The sequence below is a fragment of the Aythya ferina genome (assembly GCF_964211825.1).
Source record: "Aythya ferina genome assembly, chromosome: 6".
Lineage (NCBI taxonomy): Eukaryota > Metazoa > Chordata > Aves > Anseriformes > Anatidae > Aythya > Aythya ferina.
The window spans coordinates 2,635,436-2,660,135 of NC_140303.1; the positions used below are offsets into that span (position 1 = coordinate 2,635,436).

A 24,700-nucleotide genomic window follows, 5' to 3' on the forward strand; every position below is an offset into this window, starting at 1 on the left:
TAAGTCACTGAGCACTTGGTACAGGTTGATGTCCTGCTTTCACGGGTGTTCATTCATGTTGATTTTTTTTTTCTTTCAGCACAGTGTCCGTGGGGTGGTTTCAATGGCAAACAACGGCCCAAATACCAATGGATCGCAGTTCTTCATCACTTACGGCAAGCAACCACACTTAGATATGAAGTACACTGTCTTTGGGAAGTGAGTGATCCAACCATTTGCCTCCTAGCCATAGAGTGTGATGGATCTGAATAATTCAGGGCACGTACAGTACAAATTTAGAAACTTTGGGTTCTAAAGCTCTTTAAAATATTCGATGTGTATATGTAAATGTATGCTCTTGCACTGTCATCAGAATTAGTTACCCTAAAATGCTGCTCCATTTTTAGTAGTAAGGAATGCAATTGAAATAGGCATATTAAAAATTATCTCAAGAATGGAGCTGGGTTGAGTTTTTTTGTTATTTATTGATTTTTAAGCTAGTTGTTCCTGCTTGCCATTTCATACTGTGCCCAAATGGGTGCATCCTAATTTTTAGTGAACTCAAAAATAACTGGATACACAGTTGTAGGGTTTATTGACAAGCAAGAGTCTGATCTGGAACTCGGTATGTGGATGGGTGCAGTACTGACACTGTCATACTTTTATTTAGACGGAACTTCTGTTGAGCAGATAAAACTTGTGGAATCGGCAGTTCGTAAAATTAGATTAGGTTATTTAAGATTTATTATTATTTTAAAACATTATGTTAATAGAAGCTGCTGATAACATACCATCCCTAAAGCAAATGTTTAATTGTTGAGTCTTTCAAATGCTGCTTTTTCTTTCTCAAAATCATGGTAATATCTTTTCTTTTGTTTGTTGTTAAGAAGTCTGTAGCATGCAAGTGAATCTTGTTGAGAAAAAGCTGCTTTTTCAAAGACTTAAATATTCAAAAGAAACTGGTGAAAATTGAAAAATATTATTGCCTTCCACCTGCTTTGTTTATAGGCAGGTGGAAGGTATAGGCAGGTATAAGCATAGGTGTTCCTTTTGTTTCTGAGTTTGTTTGGTAGTGATTGAAAGGTTTTTTTGGACATCTTCCTTAGAAGAGAGTAGAGGCTCTGACAGGTTAACTTTGCCAGATTTTCTGTGGCAGTTTAAGATACTCCTGACCCAGCTGCAGAATCAGGAGAACAGAATACGTAGTCCATACGCCAGCCCACAATTCAGCATCCAAGATTCAAAGAGCTGATGAATGTGACAGTGAACTGAACTGTAAATGGTGTGTGTTTTCTGCAAAGTCTGTTACTGGGAAATAAATTTCCAAGACTTAACCAAAAGGTAAGAGGTTTATTAGAATAATCCCTCTCACCACGTCTTCAGCCCGACTGGGCATCTGAAAGCTTAAATGCAGTTGTGCCATTAGACTTGCACAGTTATTGGTTCTTTCCAATCTTGTCTTTGTGCTGGAAGCTTAGTAATTGTAATTGTACATTTGGAAGTTGACTTTCCAGCCATGGGATTTCAGTAATTCACAGTGAGGTTTGGTCTGGCTAGTATCTTGTCAGTCAGTTGACTGGTCAGTCCTGCCTGCAAGGAAGTGCAGCCAGGGTCTTTACAGAGGTGTGGTTGGTAGAAAATATGTTGTTGTCAGGTCAGTGGAAATGATTCATTCTTTTACCAGAACCTGTTATGGATGATTAACATTTCCTTTCAAAATAGGTTATATGCCATATATAAAGTTTTGGCTGCCTTATTTGTATAATTTGCTTGCAGAGTCCTTGTACTATGATACTTGGCTAACTGTGAAGTGTTTTGAGATACCTCCATTGTGAAAGTTCCGTCATTATTAGAAGGAGATTGCTAGCAGTTCTGCTTTTCTTCCAGAGTTATTGATGGCTTGGAGTCCCTGGATGAGCTGGAAAAGCTGCCTGTGAATGAGAAAACCTACCGACCTCTTAATGATGTTCGCATTAAAGATATTACAATTCATGCCAACCCTTTTGCTGTGTAGCCACAAACAGTCTTGACACATTCTTTAGAGATTGGTCAGGTCAACTGCTGGGTGATTATGGTGGTTAGAGTGTCATTAAAAAGGGGACTTAACCTTGATCATACCTTTGGTCATTGAATGCAGGGTTTTCAGGTGCTGTGACATTGTCTGGGAGTTGTCATAGGGGAGTCTCGTGCTTCAGAAGACAGTTTTTCCAGAGCATATTCCTTGATTTTGACTTCTAAACTTTGCTTCTTGTACTTGTAAAACAAGAAAAGACTTTCAAAAATACATATATTTTTGCAAACCTTTGTTTTCTGCCTTGACTTTCACTGTGATAACTGTGTTGAAACAACAGGCTTTGCTACAATTTCATAGTGTCAGTTTTCTGAAACTTTCCCATGTAAATTCTAATGTTCCTTACTTTACAGTTTTTTAGAAAATTCACTAAGATATGTAATTTTTTCCTCTAGGTGAAAGCAGTGTTACAAATAGAGGAAACTTTTCTCTGCTAGTGGATTAAAGACAATGTTTAGAGGAGTTCTTGCTCTTGCACTGTCATGTTGGAATGGTAACCTCTTCAGTCTCTGTGGAAGGTAGATCATAAACAAATGCTTTAGCCTCTGGCACAATACTCTTGGAATGAAAGAGTGAGTGTTTGTGTCTTTATATAGCTGTTGTTTGAAACTAGGTAACCTTGGATTTACTATAGCTTGTTTTTCATCACTTCATTGCACAAACAGTAGAGGATAAACACAAAGAGTATTGACTGAAAGGTTATGGTCAGACTTCTAACCAAGAATATACTGATATACCCAAAATAATAAACGATATTATGGCTAAGATGATACTGAAGAACAAATAAGAGAGAGATGTTCTTTGGTCCTGTTTGAGACCAAATGTTGCTGGACTCAAATAAGAAAGTCTGCAAGAAGGTACAGAAATGTCTGAATATTGAGTGCACAGAAGGAAAAATAAAATACATATGTACAAATATGTATATTACTGATCCAATGCTCAGTTCACTTAGTGTAGTAAGCATAAAATAAACTGACTTACGCAGGTAAAAGTGCAATTTGAATGCAGAAAAGCAGTTCTCCACCTTGGGCATACGAGGCAAAGCAGTGTTCTATTCTTCCCTGAAAACCTCCTTGTTGTAGATTTTAAAAATGCATTTTGGCATCAGTTTGTTTTATTGAAGCAGGAAAAATCATTTTGTTTCCACAGAGGTCCATTTTCTGGCTATCATACAGAGAGGTGAGAGTATACATTTCCAATTCCAACTGTGTGTGAGACACCCACAATGCCTGCATCCATCTCTTTGCCTTTTAAAATAAAGAGGTGAAATTATTTGCAAGAGAAAGGCAAAGGTATGCATGTACAGGCTTCTGAGGAGTTAACAAGCAAAGGCTTAGTGTCCACCAGAGTAGATCAGTACCCTCTCTTTGGGACAAAATTTCTGTATGGATGAATGAATGAGGAATATATCCATTCCGTTGCATCTCTTAGTATTGTTCTGGAGTTCAGGTGTGTGTTTAAGGAAAAAAAAAAAAAAAAAGAAGAAAAACATTTGAAAGTGCAAAAATGTTGTTAGCAGAAGTCTTAAGAGATTATGTGTCTCTTTGGTATGTGGTGTTGCTTAAAGCTCCTAGCACTTGCTCCGGACTTCCTACATTTTACCCTACTACATCAGTCAGTCAGGTAAAGGATTTCATTATTTTAGCTCTGTGCTCTTCCTGTCTTTTTCATGTTACCAGCACATAACAGCAGCAAGTAGACAGAAGCAGGCAACTGCATGTTGGGCTGACACACTGCCACTACTATTATGCAGAAAGAAATGCATACTGAGAATTTGCCTACAGTGCAGAGGAACTATTAGTTATATTAGAGGAATTAGTTCCTCTAATTTAAAATGCTGACATCTAGCACTGAACTCAGTAGAATTTCAGGTCTGCTTTTTACCTCTACAAAAAGACTGATTTATAGAATGTATGAAATACAGGAACAGCAAGCAATTTGCTTTCTGCATGATACATACATTTAGATACTTCCTTTTTTATCTAAACTTGCATATTGAAAGGGGAGTGATCTCATGGGACAGGTTTGCATCCTATTTTGAGTCATATTACACTTGTTTTCCTGTTCATGGTTCTGAACCTCTTCCATGGGAACTTGGAATACAACAGGAAAAATAACGGTGGGGTTGGTCCCATCCACTTCTGAGAGAAAGAGAGACACAAGAGTGGAAGTGTAATTTTTTTGGGCTGGTTGATGGGTACAGTAAATGTGCAGTTTAGTTCTTGCATACAGCTATAGCATTAGTTGGCGAAAATTAAAAAAATAAAAGCGAGGAAGGCCATCTATAAAGGCTTTGAAGTGTTTCAGAATGTTTAGTGCTTTCCAGAATAAAGGAATATCTGGGTTTAGAGAACTGATATGTATAGACTGTTGCAGCATTTCAGGACTCCTTTATCCTTAGGTGCTCTTTTCCCACATAAATGAGATGGCAGACAAGATGTTGGACAGCTGGGCTTTTGGAGAACTGAATTTCAGGTGTGGTGCTGGGTAGCTTTGCTAAGTTGGTGGCTGGTGGGTGGCGGAGCTTGTGCCATGAGAACAAGGTCAGCAGAACCCAGGGAGAGGTGGGCTGTCTGGTACAACTGCTTCCCTGTGCCCGCAGTGAGCAGGAAAGCAAGGATTCGTTTTGTGGGAGTCTTTTTTTTTTTTTCTTTTTGTCCTGTGGGCAAAAATAAACATCTGTATGTTTATTTAAAGAGTTGTATTTATTTTGTTTTACAATGGGTATTTATGTTCCACCCAGCCTTGAAAACATGACTAAAAGCTAGTAAACGATTCCATGACACATCGAAAAAAAAAGTGGTGGCCAACTATTTTGAAATGTTTTTAATGCCAATCATTTAGAGACAACTCTAATTTGTTAGTCAACAGAGGTACTTTAAACTTGTGCTGCTTTAAAGCTGAGTATGTGCATTAACAATTTGTCTGGGCATGCAGAGGGGCAAAAAAATAAATTAAAAAAAAAAAAAACAACACAACAGCAAATCAGGCTTTTATTGCCAAGGAGCAAAAATGATGACGTGTCCATGAAGAGTCACAAAAAGCAGCGTTCTGGTGGTCACTCTTAAATGGGGGTTAGCTTTATTTCTTTCATCGTCGCGTTACGCGATGCTGAAGAGCCCTTGGCAGGAGTCTAGGAGAAGGCTTTTACACTGGGGCTACTTTCAGAGCCAGAATTTTCCACCCGGTGTCCCGGAGGCTGCCGTGAAGCCGCCGCCAGCGGGGCCTTAGCAGCGCAGGGGGCGCGGGGCTACTGAGGGGGCGCTGCCGCCGGGCCGGGCCCGCCCCGCCGTGTGACGGGGCCGCGCTCCAGAAGGTTCCTTGGCAACGCCATTTTGTGGCGAGCTGCGGCGCGGCGGCGGTCCCCTGGTGGCGGTTCGTGGCGGCTTGGAGAAGGGCGGCGGGTACCCCGAGCAGCACAGCGAGGACCCCGAGCAGCACAGCGGGTACCCCGAGCACGGCTGCACCCCGAACTGCTGAGGTGGGTTGGGCAGGCAGGGCGCAGCACTACAGTGCAGGGGAGGGGGGAGCTGAAGGACAGGGGCGGGCTGCGGGATGAGACGGGACAGGGCGCGACGCCACCGCAGCTGCCTAGAGGTTGGGGATGGCCCGGTGGACGCCGCCGCCGTGCGGGGATGGGGTGGCCTCCTGCCGGGATGAGGGGCAGCCCGTGGCCGCTCGGTTCGGCTCGGCCCCGCTGACTCGGGTGGGCGCTGAGCCCCCGCCTCCCCGCGGCCGCCATGTTGTCTTCCTGCGTCTAGTGCCGTGCCCCGACAAAATGGCCGCGGCCGTCGGTCTTAGGGGGCACTTCGCGGGGCCGAGCGGAGCCCACAGCCTCGTCCTGGGACAGGGACCCCGGGGGCGATGGCAGCCGCCGAGTGCCCTGCGGCAGGCACCTCTTGTCTCCTGGGGGCGCCGAGCTGGCCGGGGGCGCCGGCAGGGGTCAGCGTCCTGCTGCGGTACCCTGCCGCGTTTGCCCGAGCTGCGTCTGGCGAGACGTGACCCATTTACGATCGGATAATGAAGGAAAAGTACTAAGAGACTTTGCCTTTTTTAGAAAGCCAGTAATTAAATACTTAGTAGATCCATGAGTTTTACCGCCACTTCGAGTTAGCACTGGAAATACTCCGGGAATCTACAGGAAAGCGTGGTAGAAGTTCATGACAGATTTTCTGAAATCTGTATAAAGCACAGTGGGCAGTATTTCACACAGAATGGCCCAGACTGAAAGGGACCTCACAAGATCTTATAGTCCAACTCCCCTGCCAAGCAGGATCACCTAGAGCACATTGTGCATGGTGGCATCTAGGCAGGTTCTGAGTATCTCTAAAGGAGACTCCCCAGCCTCTCTGGGCAGCCTGTTCCAGTGCTTTTTATGCGTTTTTAAGTACACATATGATTTATGTTTTCCCACCATTTATTATAAACAAGGGTGCTTGAGCAGCTTTGCAGAAGTAACATTCTCAGTGTGTGTTTAGTACCTGGTCCACGGTGCTTCTGCTTTTAAGAGGTAGCTTATTTTATTGGGTTTTATTCACTTACCAAAACAGTCATTTTGAAATGAATTGAATTTTAAAACGGTGTGGAGAAAGGAGGGAAAAAATCAAAGTTGGGTAGTTGAGGAAAAATTGTCATTATACTTTCAGTTTGATACTAATGGCTTGTCTATGGAAGCTGTTTCAAAGAGCAAAATACTTTTTCTGTTACAGATGCGGCATTCCAGGCGAACTAATTATCCTGACTGGGATGAAAAAGAAAGTTGGGATCGCAGAAGATGTGACAGTAGTCATAAGAGGAAGAGGAGATCATTTAGTGGTACACAGGAGAACAAGCACTTCAAGCATGATCTTTCTAAACTTACTGATAGGTAAATAATGTTATGATTTCTGATACAAATAGGGACGTGCTTTAAGATTTTACTATTCTGATCTGGTCATCTGATAACATACTCATTTTTTGAGTTGGAGATCTTTCAAGATAGGTGTCTTACACCCTACAACAAAGAGCTGTCAGAGATACTGGAAGTTACTTAATTAGGTTTACTTAATCTTTTGTTTGTAGTAACTGTTCAGAATCCAGATCCATAAATGAGAGAGACCATCATGAACGACGCTATGTTGAAGAATACAGAAACGAGTACAACCCAGGATATGATAATGGACATCATCACAGAGACCATGAAAGTGGTTATCACAACCATAGTAGCAAATCATCGGGATATAGTGGGAGGAGTAGTTACAAAAGGAAATACAAGACACATCACAGTGCCTGTCATCATCATCATCATCATCATTCACAGGTGGTATGACCAATTTTAATTTAGGATTTTGTATTTTAGGAAAATAATCTCTCATCTGGGCAGTAGTAATTGAGGGGGTTTGGGGAAGTCTGTCAATAATATTTACAGATTAGTTCTTTTGTTTATATTAATAGGTTTTTTTTGCTATTTTTTTTCTCTTTAGTGAGAACATACAGTTTGTAGGTATGCTTGTAATACCACAGAACATAGTCTTGCTATTTGTTTGTTAGATATATTTGAGCCGATTAATGAGTAAAAACGATCAATTGGAGTACTTAAAATACAGGCATTGCTTTCATGCCTTTAAAACTTAAAATTATGTCAACTATTTATTTCATCCCTACCCAAAAATCCAAATACAAACTTTCAAACTTGCTTTTGAATAAGTATCACTGAAATCAAGCAAGGATGTCAGATTTTTGCACTTTTTTTGGTATTGATTAAGATGTTTTAGGTCTTGGTAAAAGTCTGTAGAATCAGATAACTACGAAAACTGTCCTGTAGCAGGGTAGTTTTTCTGAACTTTGTCATATATTTAACTGTTAAAAAAGCTGAAGATAGGATTTGTAGTTAATATCTTCAGCTGAGGCAGACGAAAGTAAATATATATGTTATTTTTGTGATTAAAAAGAACAAACTCAAAACGATTATTAAATATTTAGACCAGTGATTTCAACTTATTTAAGACGGGTATTCTAGTTAGCCCACAGGGGTAATTTATATAAGATAACAATTAAATCTTTTTGCTATAAGAAGTGAGGGCACTGAAATCCTAAAGCAAACTTCAGTGAACCAGTCTTTTAAAAGAAAAAAAATTGTGTTGTAATTTTTTGTTGCCTTGCCACTTTGAGTATCTTATCTGAAAATCTGTTCCTTGCCATGTTTTTCTCCTGTAACATAAACTATATGCCCTGTGAATTTCTGGGGACTGAATTTGAAATTGCTCCTGCCAACCGTTTGTGGCCTGGCGTGTATCTGAATGCCTGAATATCTCCCTGCTGAATGAATTTCGTATTCTGACCTGAATTGACTCGGGTTTATTGATTGGCTGGACGATCTTGGTGCCGTTCCAGAAGAGTCATCGAAGGAAAAGATCCAGGAGTGTAGAGGATGATGAGGAGGGTCACCTGATCTGTCAGAGTGGAGACGTACTAAGTGCAAGATGTATAGAATATTTTTCAAAACTTATTAACTTTTCAGATAGAGTAATTTCTTTTAGCATAAGATGTGAGGGGGCTTTGGAAGTCTTTTCTTTCTGTCTTTTTTTGTTTTGTTCGGGGGGGGGTGGAGGGGGATTGTTACTCTTTTTCGGTAGAACTTAAATGCATTTCTTGTTTCTTTTTCCCCTTTTTCCCCCAAAAATAGTAAATGAAGTTAATGAATGTTCTAGAATGAGATACCTGTAAATGTGCCTTGATGAGAGATGTCCAGTAACATCTCTCAAACTAGATGTTTACATTTTTAAAGAAGCACAGTCTAGAATAATCTTCAGTGATAGTTTTTATTTTTGGTTTTGTTTGTTTTATTTTTGTTTGCTTGTTTTTTTAATGACTGAGTAACTTCACAGCTTCTGTGATTGACAGTCCTTTTCTTTTTAGATGAGATTGTTGCTACTTTGGGTGAAGGTGCTTTTGGAAAAGTAGTGGAATGTATTGATCACAAAGCGTAAGTCTTTTTTAATAAATACCTGTAATTTTTCTTACTGATACTATCACAGCATGAATATCATGAGGTGCTTTCAAATTGATTCTTTTGAGTTTACCTTTACTTTCTCATGTATTGCTCTGTATTTTGTTACATTTTGACATAACAATAGGTGTTTTTTTTTATTTTTAAGTGGCATCAACAGGGGAATTCTGAACACTTCATGGTTGGAATTAGAGATCAAACTGTTCTAGTTGTTAACTCAGCTTTCCCATTGGGGAAGGTTTCTTGCATGTTCCTTGAAACGTATATGGTACGGTGTTAGAAAAAATTTATTGTGTACCTTGAGGCAAAGTAAGCACACATTTGTGCTTAAATATGAAAAGATAAAAGTGAACAGTGTATTGGACAGAGGACCACTGCGGTAAGCAGTTCCACAGACACCTGTCTGTGACGATGTGTCATGAGTCTTCATATATACTTGCACCAGCCCCAGTCCTTTGAGCTTAGGCATGGGGAGTCTTAGCCTGGCATTAGGGTCATCTCTCAGTGCCAGTTCTGCTCACCAAGGGGAGCCTTGAGTAATTGGCATTTCGCAGTTGCTACAATGTAATGTTGCGACTGTTTCTTATCAGCAAGGGAAACCTCACTCACTTACATTAAGTCACTTGGTCCCTGGCATTTTTGCTTCCAGCCAGTTTAACCCATTCTGCAGTTAGGCCTTTTTGCCGGATCATTTCCTGCAGAAAAGTTGCAATTACAGTTTCCTTTTTAGTGGCCAGGTAGCATTCCTGTTGCTGTTCCAAATGTATGTTAGCACATCGTGGCAGAAAGAGCACCTTGACTTAATGGTAAGGCAGGACTGGTGGAGGTGCCATTGGGTGCATGTTCAGCCTGAGAACTTGTCCCTGGCAGAGGGTAAGGGGCTGACTGGCAGGTGGCCTAGACCTAGTTGTGTGAAGGTGAGTCCCAGGCCCTGCACCTCCCTGCTGCTGTTGAGTAGGGAGGAGGCCTGTGATACTTTGTGGCATACGTTCAAATATCATCTGCAGTGATGCAGTGCTGTTTGGGTTCTATTATAAATCAATAATACGTTTTTGTTTGATGGCAGTTTTTCTCTGTAAAATAGTATGAAACTAGGTTGGTTGTCTTCTAGTTAGTGTAGAAGGCATTTGATAGTTCAATTTTTGTTTCTTAACTGAAGAAAATCTGTCAGTTTTGACAGTTGTGTTGGGCTGCAAGAGGTAGAAGTTCCTGCAATAGCAGCCCAGCATACGTAAACACATGATATATTGTAAATCAGTAATTTAATCTTTAAGAATACCACCAATGTACAAAGTATCAAGTAAGTTTAAAAAATGAATAGTTGATGAGAGACCAAGTTTCAGTTGTGCTTTTGTGTATGATTTTTTTTAATTGAAAGTCAGTATGTACTTAAAATCATCTTGATAAGGTTCAGCGATTAATTTTGTTATTAAACAATGTATTTGATGATAATTACTGAATACTCTTAGTTGAAACTACTCATTGTTCTAATGACTGTTAAAACATGTGTATTTCAGGGGAGGTAGACATGTAGCTGTGAAAATAGTGAAAAATGTTGATCGGTACTCCGAAGCAGCACGTTCAGAAATACAAGTACTGGAACATTTAAATGCATCAGATCCCAGCAATACATAGTAAGTGTACAAAAAAGACTGTATGTTACCTTGGCTTTAAAAATACTCTATAGCATGTGTGTTTTAGAAAAAAAAATCAAAACACGACAAAAACCGTAACTTCAGTACTGCAAACTCAAAATTACTACATAATAGCTTTGAGTATTTTTTTTCCTAAATCATACCAGGTTTCTTCCTTTGTGTCTCAGAGAGCTTGAGGGCCCTTGCTGTTCCTTTTAAAGGCTGGTCTAATTCTTGCATGTGTGTGTACAGCTGTACACCAGCCCCTCTGGGGGTGCGAGCTTTCGTGCAGCACAGGGCTGCCAAGCCTTGACAGGCACTAGCTGTTAGTTCTGGATTGGATTAAATTTTCACATGATCTTCTTCAGACCTGTGAGACTGACTTAGGAGTCTGCTGTAGTGAGAGCAGTTGTACTAATGCGTGAGCAGATTTATCACAAGTTGAAGTACTACCTCCCTTATAATGTTCTTCTTGTGTGGGTTAGAAGAGCTTAATCAGTTCTCCCAGGGCTGCTTTTTAAGTGTCACCGGAAGGGGTCTCAGTGCTTCCAGCAAGTTTTTTGTTGTTGGCATTGTCCTCCTGTTCCTAATTTCTCAGTTCAGGAAAGGTTTTGTATTCTGATTTTTTGTAGTCTGAGTTGACTGGAGCATCTCACCTGGAACCAACATTTGTTAGGGCTTTTGATTGTTTTGAAGCTTTGCATCTTGAAGTAGGTTAGCGTACACGCAAGGGAATGTTGAGCCTCTAAAAGGCCGTAGTCGACGATGTCATATGATGTATACATGTCAGCATTATGTAACTTAAGTGTTGAAATTCATATGGTTTCCTGCTTTCTGCAGTCGCTGTGTCCAGATGTTGGAATGGTTTGAGCACCATGGACATGTCTGCATTGTTTTTGAGCTACTGGGACTCAGTACCTATGACTTCATTAAGGAAAATGGGTTTTTGCCATTTAGACTGGACCACATTAGACAGATGGCATATCAGATATGCAAATCTGTGAACTGTAAGTGTATTTCTTTTTTTATTACTCATTAAACTTTCTTCACAGAATTTGCTAACAATGATACTTATCTTGCAGTTTTGCATTTGAACAAACTGACACACACAGATCTCAAACCAGAAAATATTTTATTTGTGAAGTCTGATTATACAGAAGAGTATAACCCCAAACTGGTAAGTTGCTGTCATCTTCCCTATCCCACCCTCAGCCTTTTGGGCTTATTTTGTCACTTGAATCCCATTGTCTGTTTGATTTCAGAAACGTGATGAGCGTACACTGAAAAATCCAGACATCAAAGTTGTGGACTTTGGGAGTGCAACATATGATGATGAGCATCACAGTACTTTGGTGTCTACAAGACATTACAGAGCTCCTGAAGTTATTCTAGGTCAGTAGAAGTCTTTTTAGTGCAAGAGGAACTGCCTGCTTTTTAATCCAGTGCTGATAATTTTAAGCACTAACCACATACAGGAAAACGGATTTAAAAAAAATGTCTTGTTTATAAATATGCCTGGTTAGGCAGGCAGAGTACTGCCTATTTTCATAGTGGAAATGAGTTTTGTGCAGTCTGTCATGTTGATAAGATTTCATCTGCAGGATTTTAGTAAGTGGAATTGTGCTCCAGAAATACAGCTTGCTCAAGCTGTTGAGCTGTTTGTAGTACAGTATAAAAATGAGCTTCTGATTTTTTTCACAGCACTGGGATGGGCACAGCCATGTGATGTTTGGAGCATTGGATGTATCCTCATAGAATACTACCTGGGATTCACTGTATTTCCGGTAGGTAGCTGAACCTCAAAGAGATGCAGCACAACTTGGTAAATACCTTTAGATGATTGAGTGGAATTGGGGGGGGAGGAGGGGTGCAAGATACTGTGCTGTACTGGTCTGCGCTGCCAAGTTGAGAAGAGGAGCTTTCTTGGAAGAGGCTACAGGTTACATACAGTAAGCGGTGTAGACAGCTTGATGAAAGGAGATCCCACTCTACTGCAACTAACAAGGTTTCTTCTCAGAGGCATCCGGTATTACTCAAGCATGCAAAGCACTTGTTCTGACAGCAGTGCTGGAAGGTGAAATTTATGAACCAAAAAAAAGGAAAAGCAGGGTAAAAGATGAAAACAACAACAAAAAAGTACATTGTAAGTCAATTCAGGTAGCAGATAACTACAGGCTCTCTTTATTACTTAGTCTGCAATTGATTATTGCTTGCATGGTATATAGTCCAAAGTTGAAGGACGGTTGGCTTGTGCTTCATGGTAACTTCCTCTAACAATGAAGGTGAACATGTTGTTGTTCGTTTCCTTCCAGACCCATGACAGCAAAGAGCACCTGGCAATGATGGAGCGAATACTGGGGCCTTTGCCTAGTCACATGATACAGAAAACCAGGTAAGTACATTTTACCTTTACAACTTCATTTTTAAATTAAAATAGAAGTTTGGTTTAACAGCAAATCGTAAGGGAAAAGACAAGAGACAGGACAAAAGGTAAAAGATACAAAAAAGGAAAAGGGGGGAGAAAAAGGAAAAGACAGACAATGGAAAGGAAAAAAGGTAAAAGGAAATAAAAGGGAAAAGAAAAGACAGATAAGGTGAAAAATACGAAAAAGGAAAAGAAAAGGAAAAAGGGAAAGGCAAGGGACAAGAGAGACAGACAGGACAGGGGACAAGACAGATGGACAGACAGGCAGACTGGGTAAGAGAGACAGAGGGGACCAGACAGGACAGTAGAAAAGGAAAATAGAAGTCATCCAAGGGAAAAGGAAGAAGATGAGGGAAAAGAGAAGAAAAGCAAAAGGGAAAAACAAGTGGGAAAAAGAAAGGATGAGGGAAATGACAAAACACAGACAAGTAAAGGGACAAGAAAGAAAAAAGAGATGAGAAACAAGAAAGTGGAAAGAAAGAAATGATAAGACCAGGGAAAAGAAAAGGGAGAAGACAAGGGAGACAAGAGAAAAGGGGAAAGACAAAGAAAAAAAAGACCAGTCAGATGAGGGAAAAGAAAAAGATGAGGGAAAAGACATGACAAGGAACAAGACATAAAAGGTAAAGGGTAAGAAAAAGGAATAGGAAGGAATGAGAGAAAAGAAAAAGGGGAAGAGACAAGGGAAAAAAGGAAAGGAAAAAGACAAGAGAAGGGCAAACCGATGAACTTGTGTTTAAAATGTGGAGCATTCTCATGTAGATGTTTTCCATTGTGAGTAACGTGCTGATAAACATATCTGGGAGGGGGCAAAACAGAATTTTTGAGTAACAAATCATGGTTTGTTTGTTCAAGGAAACGCAAATATTTCCATCGTGACCAGCTGGATTGGGACGAACACAGTTCTGCTGGTAGATACGTCTCTAGACGTTGTAAGCCACTGAAGGTAAAATGACAGAAGGAAAAATACTTTAGGAGAGGGGAGCTGTAAATATGAGATTATTTTTTTTTTAAATAAGTTTTTTGTGTTCTATTCATGAAGGAATTCATGACATGCCAGGATTCTGACCATGAGAACCTCTTTGACCTCATACAAAAAATGTTGGAGTATGACCCAGCCAAACGCATTACTCTTGAAGAAGCACTAAAGCATCCTTTTTTCTTCCCCTTGAAACAAGAAAAAATAGCGCTGTCTCCTGTAGCTGAGCATGCTGATACAGATGGTATCAGTCCACCAAAGAAACATAAAAGATTTTAAATATTTACTGTGTACAGTTATTTCATAAATGCCCTATTTGTATTAATGCCTCTCTTTGGATACTTAAGTTTAACTTAGCTGCTGAGATAAAAGTTATTTAAGAAAAAGCTGCTGATGAACCTGACTGTGTTTCCTTAACAAATAAAATCTCAATACATTTTTACATCAATACATGGAAAGAGCACCATCCATCTTATGAAATAGACTTCTCCTACAAAGGAAAAACAATATTACTGGTTTTTATTGAACTGTCCCTGGAATCATAAAACATGTAGGGAGGTGGGACAGTTAAAATCATTTCACTGTTTTGTGTAACTGATGTTTTTGGGGGGTGGGAGGGCTAAGAACAGACACAACCCTCTGCATTAAGTTTAAGGATGGCCTTTATTTATTATTAAAAAAAAAAAAAAAGTTACAAATTAAGGAAGATCAGATTGCACTGTGATTACCCATTTCTTTTTTCACTTTCATAGGTGTACTCTGGTTATAAGTATTCCAGTTAATGCTGATTTTTAGTTTACAATAGTGTATACTTAGTCTTTACCAGATCTTTCCTGAATTATGAGCTGTCCTGGGAATTGCCCTTAAGAAGTCACACCAAGTTTTGGTACACAAATAATCTTAACATGTCAACTGCCAGCATAAAATAATCTCATTCTGGGGGTGGGGTGCAGGGATAGGATTTTGTTCATTTTACCTTGCAGCAGTTGTACATGTAACAAGGCACGCCCTTACCCCAGTACTGTTAGCAGCTTCAGCCTGTGCTCTAGAAAACTCTTCGGCTGCTGCATTCAGGACAGCACTGTTTGCTTGTACTTACAGAGAAGCTGCAAAGAGACTGACAAGTACAAGAGCCCTAGAACTGATGCCCAGGTATAAGACAGCCTGACAAGCTGTGCTGTCCCTCAGGAACTTAGTCCACCAGCTATGACAGCAGGCTCAGAGATGCCACTCTTCATACACCACCATAGTTACAGGAGTTCGCCACCAGGAGTTTCTCTGCTGTAGAACACTGAGCACCCAGAAGCAGGGCAGCTGCCTTTCCCAGTAGCTGAGTAGAATATTACGTTATGCTGGAAGTATAGCAAAAGAGCTGACAAAGTCCTTGAGGAGATGGACAATTGAGGTTTTTTTTGAAGCATGTAGTATGCATTAAAGTATCACACCAAGTTACCACACAAGCCACTGCCTCTTCACATCAGAGGCTTCTTACATTTTAATTTGCAAACAGAACTGCCATAAATCTCATTTACCAAATCATGTCTACTCAAATGCAGATACATAGAAAACCCAAGGGGTAAAATGGATTTCATTGTGGAAGGCCTTAAATTACACTATTACAGTAGAAAATACAGGAGGTAGAATATAACTGAAAGGACAAATGCAGGTTAGAGTCAAATCTGTAACTCCTGTAAGCTACTTAAAACATGGCTTTAAAAACTAAACCCAGTATTTCAATGACTATAGAAAACGGTTTAAATAAATCTGCCATGAGAGCCCTTATATCATGCTTGATACAGGGAGGTAGGATGTAAGAATCAGACGGACACAAGAGACATGACACTTATCTACAGCTCCTGTTTGCTTTACTGAGGACAATTTCACAGGTCAGTCGCCCTCTTCAGCTTCAGACTCCGACTCTGCAACAGAGAGAGGACCTCAACAGGCTGCCCTTAGGTCAGCTCCTCTCCAGTCACCTGTGTCCTGCACAACAGCTGCCAAACCACAGTGACTGCACCAGGGAGCTTTCCTAGCCAAGAGTGGAGACACTCCTCCCAGAGGATCAGTTAACATCCCCACCCCACAAAGCAAAGCACTCTTTACACCTAGCATTCCAAAGGGAAAAGGAAGAGTCTGTGAGGTTTGGTTACCTTCTTCAGCATTCTTGAGCCATTCAACAAACTTTTTCATTTGCTCCAGAAACACGCTCTTCCCTTTTGCAAGATGCGCATCTTTATACCACTTCAGGATTGGTTCTTCACTCAGAACTTCAGCTGTAACATGTACAAAAGTACTGTTAACACAGCAAATTGCCGAATAACAGTTATTGAGAACCCCTGACTGGCAGCCTTTGATTTCTTCCCTAGAAATTCCACCAACACATACTTGTTCCTTGGGCACAGCTGGACATGCTTGTGCTAGGAGAACCTCCTGTTTTAAAATTCTGAGAACCATGCATTTCAGCTAGGTTGCTGTTGGTCTTCTCAGCATTGCATCTAGCTATTTGATATTTCATACTAAGGAAAACTTCAGTCAACAGCTAAGAACACGTTTATTTATTTTTTTTTTTTTAAAAGTCCAAAGGACACCACAGGAACTGTTTTTAATTGTTTTGCAGTTTACAGATACAATATAATCTTTAGTTTAACAAGTTTCCTCCTGTTCTGTGGTATTCCTACAGGTGCACAAGCACGTTTCTGAGTAATACCTTCTTAACAGTCATTTAACAGAAGCCCTTGAGCACCCCAGAACATCTTGGTGGTCTCAGTCTCTGGCCATTTGTGGTCTGTTCAGACAGAGAACTAGGAATAACACACAGATAAAATCCTTCCGTAAGTTCTAAATGCCAAAGAGTCTTAAAATCCAAGTTCAGCTTTGGTCTAGTACACATCCTTCTTGTCTAGGGCACTTCCCCATGTGCCAAAGACTGAAGCACCTACCTTCGCATTTTAGAGCTTCATGTTCGCAAACTAACTAATGAAAAGCAATGTCATAGCACTGATCTTCCCTAAAAGCCTTACCAGGATAGAACCACTCTGCAACCAAGGCTTAAAAAAAAAAAAAAAAAAAAAAGGCAAAAATCTCAGAGAGTTACCTTTATAGAACAGCACCACTATTTTCTGGAAGGCCTTCATGAAGTGAATGTTGTCATAACAATACTCCTGAATCTTCAACAGAAGAGTAAGCTCTGACTGACCTTGGGTAGTAAAGGCAGCAAGTAGAGGACTGTATTGCTGTAACAGGAATAACAAATTGGCACGCACACATGCACATAACATTCCTTAGCATTTATTGCCTGGCTAGACTAGTTTCACTCAGTTTTTTATCAGTCACTGCTTAGAAATTTACAACCCACATACCGGGGAAGCAATTCCCACCCACCTCCCAAGAGCATTCCTGCAGAAGGCATACTGTTCTTACCTCAACAACTAGGACTACAACTCTACAGCTGCAAGACAAAAAATTCCCCATCTGATGCTGTCTCTGAATTACGGTATTTGTAGGATTCAACTCACTTTAAGTGAAGCTTAAAAGGAAGCCCACACCCTACCCAACAGATGCAAAAACCCATGCTTGGTTACAATACCTTCAAGTGTTTAATGGCTTGCTCTGCTACCAGCTCCTCCTTTTTGTTCCACTCCACAGTGCTCATTACACTTGACCAGATTATGGCTATCACAGTCTGTTCTGAGATGTTGTTTTTCTTCATCTCCTCCTTTATGTACAAGATTATCTGCCAGACAAATAGTCACCATGTAGGTCACATATGACACTAAACTAAATTAAAACTTGAGTTCAGAAGCCTTCAGTGCAGCCAGATTCAGGACATTAAGGAAAACTACAAAACTAAACCAGACTGGTACTAATTGTAATGGGTAGTGGGAACTAGGTGTCTAAGCTCAGTATTTAATTAGGCATAGATCCTTTTCAGATTGGCATTAAATGCCATTGCATTTCATATAATTTGAGCTGAATTCCTACAGAAGGAAATCACATGTACACCTTGCCCACAAATACTTACATCCTTGAATGGATCTCCCCGTGACATCTGTTCCTGAAGTTCTTTCTGCAGCTCCTTCCGAGCTCCTATGGTTTGCTGATTCCGAACATACTCAGAAAGTTCTTTCAGTCCTGCTTCAGTGAAGTACTTAGAGAAGTGTTCAACACTTTGTTTGTTGGCTGGGAAGAGTTCCTGAAAGCAAAGTTTACAACTCTTTCAAAAGAGAAACTTGTCAAGTACTTTACTGATAAAATGCTATTCACCAAACTGGTCTCAGAGCACATCAGTAGTTTTAGGGATACTCACCATCAGTCTGTTATCCATATTTACTTTACGAAGACTGACTGCCACTGCATTAATATCTTTCTCATTTATCCATGACTTGAACAGCTTGACTGCAAAAGCTGCAGAAACACCTGTGCAACACAAACAGTAGTAGTAGTATTGAAATTTAAAACTAAAAGGAACCGAGTACAGGGCATCTATATTGTCACACCCCAGCCCAAAGCAGCAGCAGTTGCACTCAGAGGTAGCCCTTGCCCAGTCTGCAAGGACGCCACAGCTGCCACCCTGCTAAACTTCTCTCACAATTGAGCATTGTAAAGGCTTCCCTGTACAAAGCTCTACTCTCCTTGCTGTGGTTTAGGAAGGAGCCTGAAGACGTAACACACTTTCCGCACCCTCCAAAGTCCCTCTACAAAATACAGTAGTGCCTTGCAGTACGACACTAGTGACTGCAGCCCTTCAGTGTCATGTAGAGAAGTCCTATACAGAAGTTCCCCAAAACACTGTTTTTCTAAAGTCTCAGCAAGACCTTCCAGACAGTAAGCTAGCATGTTTACCTTTGCTAATCCTGAAGTAAATCTATCACCAGATGAAGTTAGTGAGCTGCAGGAGTATTATTGTCATCATAATTTCCGCCTAATTATACTTTACATTCTGTCTCCCATGATCCTTCCCCTAACAGAAGAGGTGGACAACACTTACCTTCTTTTACCAAATTCTCATTATACAGACTGTTGAGAATCGATGCATTAAGCGTCCCGTTGGCTAGCAGAATACCTGTCAACATGGCCAGTTTGTTCCGCTCAGACTCTGAGAACCCTTTCAGGAACAGCAGCAACTGCAAGAGGAAGAGGAACTGCTACTTCCACGATAGACGCTTACTTTTGTTTCAGTCAAGCTACTCAACTAGCATCAGTGCTAGTACACTGGCAGCTTTCTCCACTAGTCATACAAGCTTGTTGTTACTCAGTCAACAAGATTCTGTCCTATTTTAATAACGTATGTTATAATTCTTCTGCATAGAGCAATTAACTAGCAGAATTTAAAGGCTTTTCTTTCTGCCACTACTCCATACCTTTTTGACTTCATCTTCAAAGCCTTTCTCCAGGTACTTGTAACGCCTGATTAGCTTGTTAAAAACCTGAAAAGAGATAGTGTGTCTGAATTGCTCTGAATTATCATTTAGTTAGAATTAAAAATCAAGCTCAGTACAATTGGTTTGAACTCTTTTACAGCACTTTAGCTTAAAAGATAGCCATTTTACCAGGCACAAAGACACAAGGCTTCTAAAAGCCATACATTTTTATTTTACCTGAACTTTCAAGTACACAAACAGTTCATTTTTTGACCACTGAACAGTTTAACTTAAAACGTATTGATTTCAGAACTAACCTGAGCAAATGCTTGCATGGTTTCTAGGTCTTCTTGTGCTGCAAATACACAGACATCTGTGCGTGTCATGTCATCTGCCAGGGTACCACCTGGGGCTAAAGAAAGGTTTCCATATTAGTGGTACAACTCTCTGGTAAGAATTCAAATACCTGTAATATGCAAAATGCATTGTCCTTTCATGATGAATGGAACCAGATCACTGGAGAAACACCCTCCACATTTCCAATTGCTCTACTGTTGTTAAGCGCACTCAACTTCAAATCGGTACCTTAGATTTTAACATATAAATATTCCAACCTCCTACTGCTAAATGGAATACCAACACATCTTGTTTACAGCCAGACAAGTTAATATAACCATATAGGCTCTTCTTCTCTTAAAGGAAAACACTAAAGCTGATTATTCCTAGGAAATTTTTAGCATCTTCTGCAATAATGCTGCTTTCTACGTCAAGCGTCCATATGATAACCAAGTAAGTCACAACAGTTTCTCATGCAGCCATCAGCAAAAGAGTCTCTTGCCAAAACAAACATCACACAGTAACTTTAGTCTACATAACACTGTTCCAATACATGACATTCAGATAAGCCGGTGTACTTCATGAAGTTAAACCGTTTTGAAAGCTTTGTTTTTCAGCGTTTGTTTGAGCTAGCCACCTAACAGTTCTACAGTATTAGTGGGAAGACCACCTGCACATGCAGCAAAAATGTTCTCCCAAAAACTCCCACTGCAGAACTGCCATGCAGTCTGGCTGTAGCCCAGAATCAATTATTTCCTTTTCATCCCCTCTGCATTTAGGTCATTTGAATTCTATTTCTGTTACATTACAGAAAGTCTTCTGCAACTGCCAAATTTCTCTCTTAAGTCCTTTCTCCCCCTGAACTATGGCATAACAAATGCTACAATCTGAAATGTACTTTTTCAGGGTAGGCAGACATCTTCATACCCTGTATTAAAATACATGGCTCTCTGCTATTTGAATCCCTTCTCACTGAAGAGCAGGAAAGTAAGAAACAAATAGTCTAATAGTCTAAATCTAGAAGCATTGCATCTTTCTTAGCACTTTTCAACTCATTACACTTCATTTACTTCTTACTTGGTGGGTCAGCATCCCTTCTACTCTTTACAGAAAGATACAGATATGAGTTTACAACACCGTTAGTCATCACATTTCACTTCCTCAGTTGTGTTTTCTGCCAACTTATCTATCACCTCATGTCTCTCTCACTAGAGCTTAAGTGAGGGGGGGCCCTCACTATTGCCAACAACACAATTTAGAACAGCAGTTCCAAAACTAAGCTCATCAGATAATTCCGTAAACAATACTTTCCAGAATAACGGTGCATGTTGGACAAAACATGGGATCATGTCAGAATCCTCCAGGGCAACACCACTGGCTTTGCAACCACAGAAGAGGCACTTGAACAAAGCATTAACCCATTTTTCATTAGCAAAAATGAACTCCGTTACACAAAGTTCCACTCTCAGCCAATATACTTTCCTTTAAACCAAGTTTTTATAGTCTATGCTTTCAAGGATGCAAACTAACTCAAGCAAAAGCATGGTACAGTACACAGAGTGCTTCTACAATAATCAGACTGCTTAGTTAGGCCCTCACATAGTCACATGGTTTCCCACAGATAACTCAAACCCTGATCTACATATTCAACAAGCCCTTTGGAAGAGTTTTTTTTATGGTGAAAGAAAACAGCAAGCTTTTATAAAAAGTCAAGTAAATAAAGGCTGACAGCAGCCCCATCAAAGGGAACTTACCCAGCATTCCACCAGCCACCAGGATGTCAAAAAGTGTTTCTGCATAGCGGCGATAGTCAAGTTTTGCACCAGAAGCATCAAGAAACTTTGCTACTGCCTCCAAGTCAGTGCCAGTTTCAGTTAAACCTTGAATAATACAGTCCTGGAACTGGGTAGGGTCAAACCTCTCTTTTTCATCTGCAAAGACAAAGACCAAGGGTTTGTTGAACTAAAGTTGGCACACACATTTATTTGGTATTCAAACAGGAGGAGTTTGTTCTTTTATAAAAACAAACGCAGACACTGGCAAGCCTTAAGTTAAACAGAAATGAGATCACTCCAGTCTTCTGGAATACTATTCCAGAAAACAACAGGCATTCCTAACACTAATAGTGACTTAGGAGTCTAGCCTAAAATGCATTTAAATGGACAACACGACAGTAATAAATGTTGGTGTTTTCACTTCCCTGTTCATTCAAGGGGTGGCACAAGGCTATCAAGAGCTAAAACATTCCTTATTTACCTTTTACTGAATTTCTCAATACTTTCACTATGAAAAATAATATGAAATTATGCATTATAATTGCATGCCTAATCAGCATCTTCTTTTATTATTTTAAAGCAGAATACGTTTCTCAAATGTGAAAATCACTTGATCAGTGGCCTTTTCACTTCAGGAACAGCTAAAATGCAACACACATACCCACATCACTAATAGCCTTAAAATAAGACATCTTTAGTTCTGCTAATCTCACATGGTCTAACATTTAGACCTGTGCGGTGCCTGGAGTTAGACTTGATGATCCTTATGGGTCCCTTCCAACTCAGGATATTCTATGATTCAATTTGTTCTTAGACTATGCAAATCATGGGAAGAAAATCTTCCAAAGAAAGTAAGAGCTCAGCTGCAAATCTTTACGAGCACATTGTAACATATTAGTTAGTTTTGTTAGCATCTGTATGAACTATTTTGGAAGAAGCACGTTAGTGTCCTTACATTCAATGCAAGTTTCAACATGCCTTTAACAGTTGGGTGAAAGTTTGAAAATACTAATCAGTTATTTTCCAGGATGGATTTATGAAATTCATTACTCAGAGTTGCCTGTGATTCAAAGCTTTCAAGAGACAAAAATCCAGAATGCTAGCATGTCATCTGTCAGACCGACCAAATCCAATTCTCTCAATTCAACAGTTTTTCAGATACTTTTACTTCAACATTAAAGTAGGTTCTCTAAGCTAACATGTCCTTCTGTACCTCTTTGTTACTATTTCAGTGCTTGAAGCATTCTTACCATTGTCAGCTTGAACTGGAATACTATCTGAATACTAATAAAACATGATTAAACAGAAATTGTAAGAACTGTCCTCACTTCTTTGTTAATGTAAAACAAGTAACTAAAAAATGCCAAATTTGCTTGCTTGGGTAACCTTGCAAGACATAGACGCATGCACTTGTGTATCTCAGTTTATTTTTGTTTATTTGTTTTTAAATCAGGTACTCTTACAGAATTAAAAGGGCAATGCAGCCATTTTCCAGCAGCTAACACTGAAATTCCTCCTAGGTTAGGTGTTTCCTGGATGAACGCCATACCTACAACAAGCCTGTGTTGGAGTTCCCCTGTGATTTTGGAGTACTGGGCACTTACATTTTCATGCAAAATACACTCGCTATAGGTTAAGAATAACTGCTTCCTAAGCCAAGGTTATGACAATGCAGCTACTTTCTAAGGGGCTTAAAAAAAAAAAAAAAAAAAAAAAAAAAGGTTGTGCATAGAACATTCCAGAAGCTGGAGTTGTGCACAGAACATTCCAGCAGCTGAAGAGCTGAAGTCCGCATTGAGACTGTGTTCGGTGTGGTCTCCTTCATAAGCAGGTGGCAGGCACGGCACAGTGCCCGGCTTACCTCTTTTTCTCGTTTTGAAACGCTGCCCCGATAGCGTCGGCTTCTGCTGCTTTTGATTCATAAAAGACGCCCTGTGCGGAAGCAGAGAAAGGCCGGGCTCAGCGTCTACAGCGCGTCTATAGCGCCTCGCCAGCACCCCGCGCCGCCCCGGCCCCGCCGCCCTCTCCCGGCCCGCCCCGCGCCGCCGCGCTGCCGCCCGGCCTCCATTTTCTCCCCGCCACAGGGCCGCGGCCTGGTCTGCCCGGCCTCGCCCGGCGCGCTCCGCGCCCCCCTTCCGGGCGGGCCCCACGAGCGGCCCCTCGCCGCGCAGACGGCGGCCTCGCTACCGCCGCGCTGGGGGCGCCGCGCGGGCTGCGTCCGCCCTCCTGCCCCCCACCATCGGCGCCCCCGTTACGGCTTCGCCGGGCCAGGCCCGGTGCGGCAGCGCCGCTCGCCCGCCCGCGGCCGGCTCCTCACCGACTTTAAGGCAGAGAGAAAACGCCCGAGGGGCCCGGAGCGGAGCGGCGGCGAGGAGCGGTGGCGACGGCTGGAACCCTGAGCGCGGAACCGACGCGAGAGGCGGGAGAGGGGCGCGCCCCGCCCAGGCCGGACCATAGCACTGCGCCGCAGAGGGCGGCGGCACGGGCGGGCGGCAGGAACGAAGGCCGTGGCCGCCTGCCCCCAGCGGCCGGCCCCGCGCTGCGGAGCCGCCGCCGCCTAACGCCGCCCGGCCTGCGGCGGCCCTGGCCCGCCGAGCGGGGCTGCCCGCGCCCCCGCTCCCCCGGCCGGCAGTGAGCGCGCCCGCTCCCCCCGCCCTCGTGATTCCCGGCACACGCGGGCAGGCGCCTGTCGCGGCCCCCCCCGCGGCACCGCGGCGAGTAGAACGGCCCGGCGGGCGGGGACCAGGCCAGCAGCGCTCCCTGGCGGGCGGGCAAGGCCCGGCTGGAGCCGGACACCCCCTGGGCACCCCCGGGCAGCCGCGGCGCTGGAAGGGGCTCCCCGCGAAGCCGCCCTGCAATGGCTGTGGGCCGGCGGCACCGGGGCAGCCGCTGCCCGAGCGTTCGATTGCTCCCGTAAAAGTTGATGGCCAGACTAAGAGCCGTTTATTTGCCCCCAGAACGTGCAAGGAGCGCTGTTCACCAGACGCGTGACGGGTGCGTTTCATAAATCCAGCAGCACTAACGCACAGTTTCTTTTCCAAGCTGCTAGAAAAGTTATGTAATTTGTTTTGGTCTTCGCTGAGGCAGGCTTTACGTGTTCAGCAGCAAATTGATCAGATGTGTAAAAACGGGAAGCCTGCATGATCAGACAAA

General features: G+C 41.8%; 3 protein-coding genes across 8 annotated transcripts in view; 2 read left to right on the top strand and 1 right to left on the bottom strand.

Annotated features, from left to right (window-relative positions):
* The window catches only part of PPIL3 (peptidylprolyl isomerase like 3), a 7,810-nt gene extending 5,531 nt beyond the window's left edge, over positions 1–2,279 (top strand). The window contains exons 7-8 of the mRNA XM_084523478.1: positions 80–198; positions 1,867–2,279. Of these exons, the coding sequence (XP_084379604.1) occupies positions 80–198; positions 1,867–1,993 (246 nt within the window). The 3' untranslated portion in view covers positions 1,994–2,279. The remainder of the gene's footprint in view (positions 1–79; positions 199–1,866) is intronic.
* CLK1 (CDC like kinase 1) overlaps positions 1–14,524 on the top strand; it is a 19,572-nt gene extending 5,048 nt beyond the window's left edge. The window contains exons 4-16 of one of the 5 annotated variants that reach the window (XM_084523422.1): positions 80–198; positions 6,760–6,917; positions 7,112–7,349; positions 8,423–8,513; positions 8,948–9,014; positions 10,556–10,672; positions 11,513–11,679; positions 11,755–11,849; positions 11,935–12,064; positions 12,374–12,456; positions 12,985–13,064; positions 13,953–14,043; positions 14,140–14,524. In XM_084523422.1, the coding sequence (XP_084379548.1) occupies positions 6,760–6,917; positions 7,112–7,349; positions 8,423–8,513; positions 8,948–9,014; positions 10,556–10,672; positions 11,513–11,679; positions 11,755–11,849; positions 11,935–12,064; positions 12,374–12,456; positions 12,985–13,064; positions 13,953–14,043; positions 14,140–14,355 (1,533 nt within the window). In that variant the 5' untranslated portion in view covers positions 80–198 and the 3' untranslated portion in view covers positions 14,356–14,524. Of the gene's footprint in view, positions 1–79; positions 199–2,431; positions 5,532–6,759; positions 6,918–7,111; positions 7,353–8,422; positions 8,514–8,947; positions 9,015–10,555; positions 10,673–11,512; positions 11,680–11,754; positions 11,850–11,934; positions 12,065–12,373; positions 12,457–12,984; positions 13,065–13,952; positions 14,044–14,116 lie in introns of those variants that run through there. The other 4 variants (XM_084523423.1, XM_084523420.1, XM_084523424.1 and 1 more) reach the window with 4 other exon arrangements.
* Positions 14,525–15,525: 1,001 nt separating this feature from the next.
* On the bottom strand, positions 15,526–24,116 carry BZW1 (basic leucine zipper and W2 domains 1). Of its 2 annotated transcripts, XM_084523466.1 has the most exons (12): positions 23,865–24,109; positions 23,409–23,479; positions 21,527–21,703; positions 19,754–19,848; positions 19,437–19,502; positions 19,064–19,199; positions 18,383–18,492; positions 18,098–18,268; positions 17,663–17,809; positions 17,171–17,309; positions 16,227–16,349; positions 15,526–15,995 (listed from the first exon to the last, which is right to left on the bottom strand). In XM_084523466.1, exons 2-12 carry the CDS (start codon positions 23,467–23,469, stop codon positions 15,964–15,966), a joined length of 1,257 nt encoding a protein of 418 aa, XP_084379592.1. In that variant the 5' UTR covers positions 23,470–23,479; positions 23,865–24,109; the 3' UTR covers positions 15,526–15,963. The 2 variants fall into 2 exon arrangements, with proteins under 2 accessions (XP_084379592.1, XP_084379593.1); XM_084523467.1 differs by lacking the exons at positions 15,526–15,995; positions 16,227–16,349 and adding an exon at positions 16,612–16,877 and having other exon boundaries at positions 23,865–24,116.
* Positions 24,117–24,700: the final 584 nt, after the last annotated feature.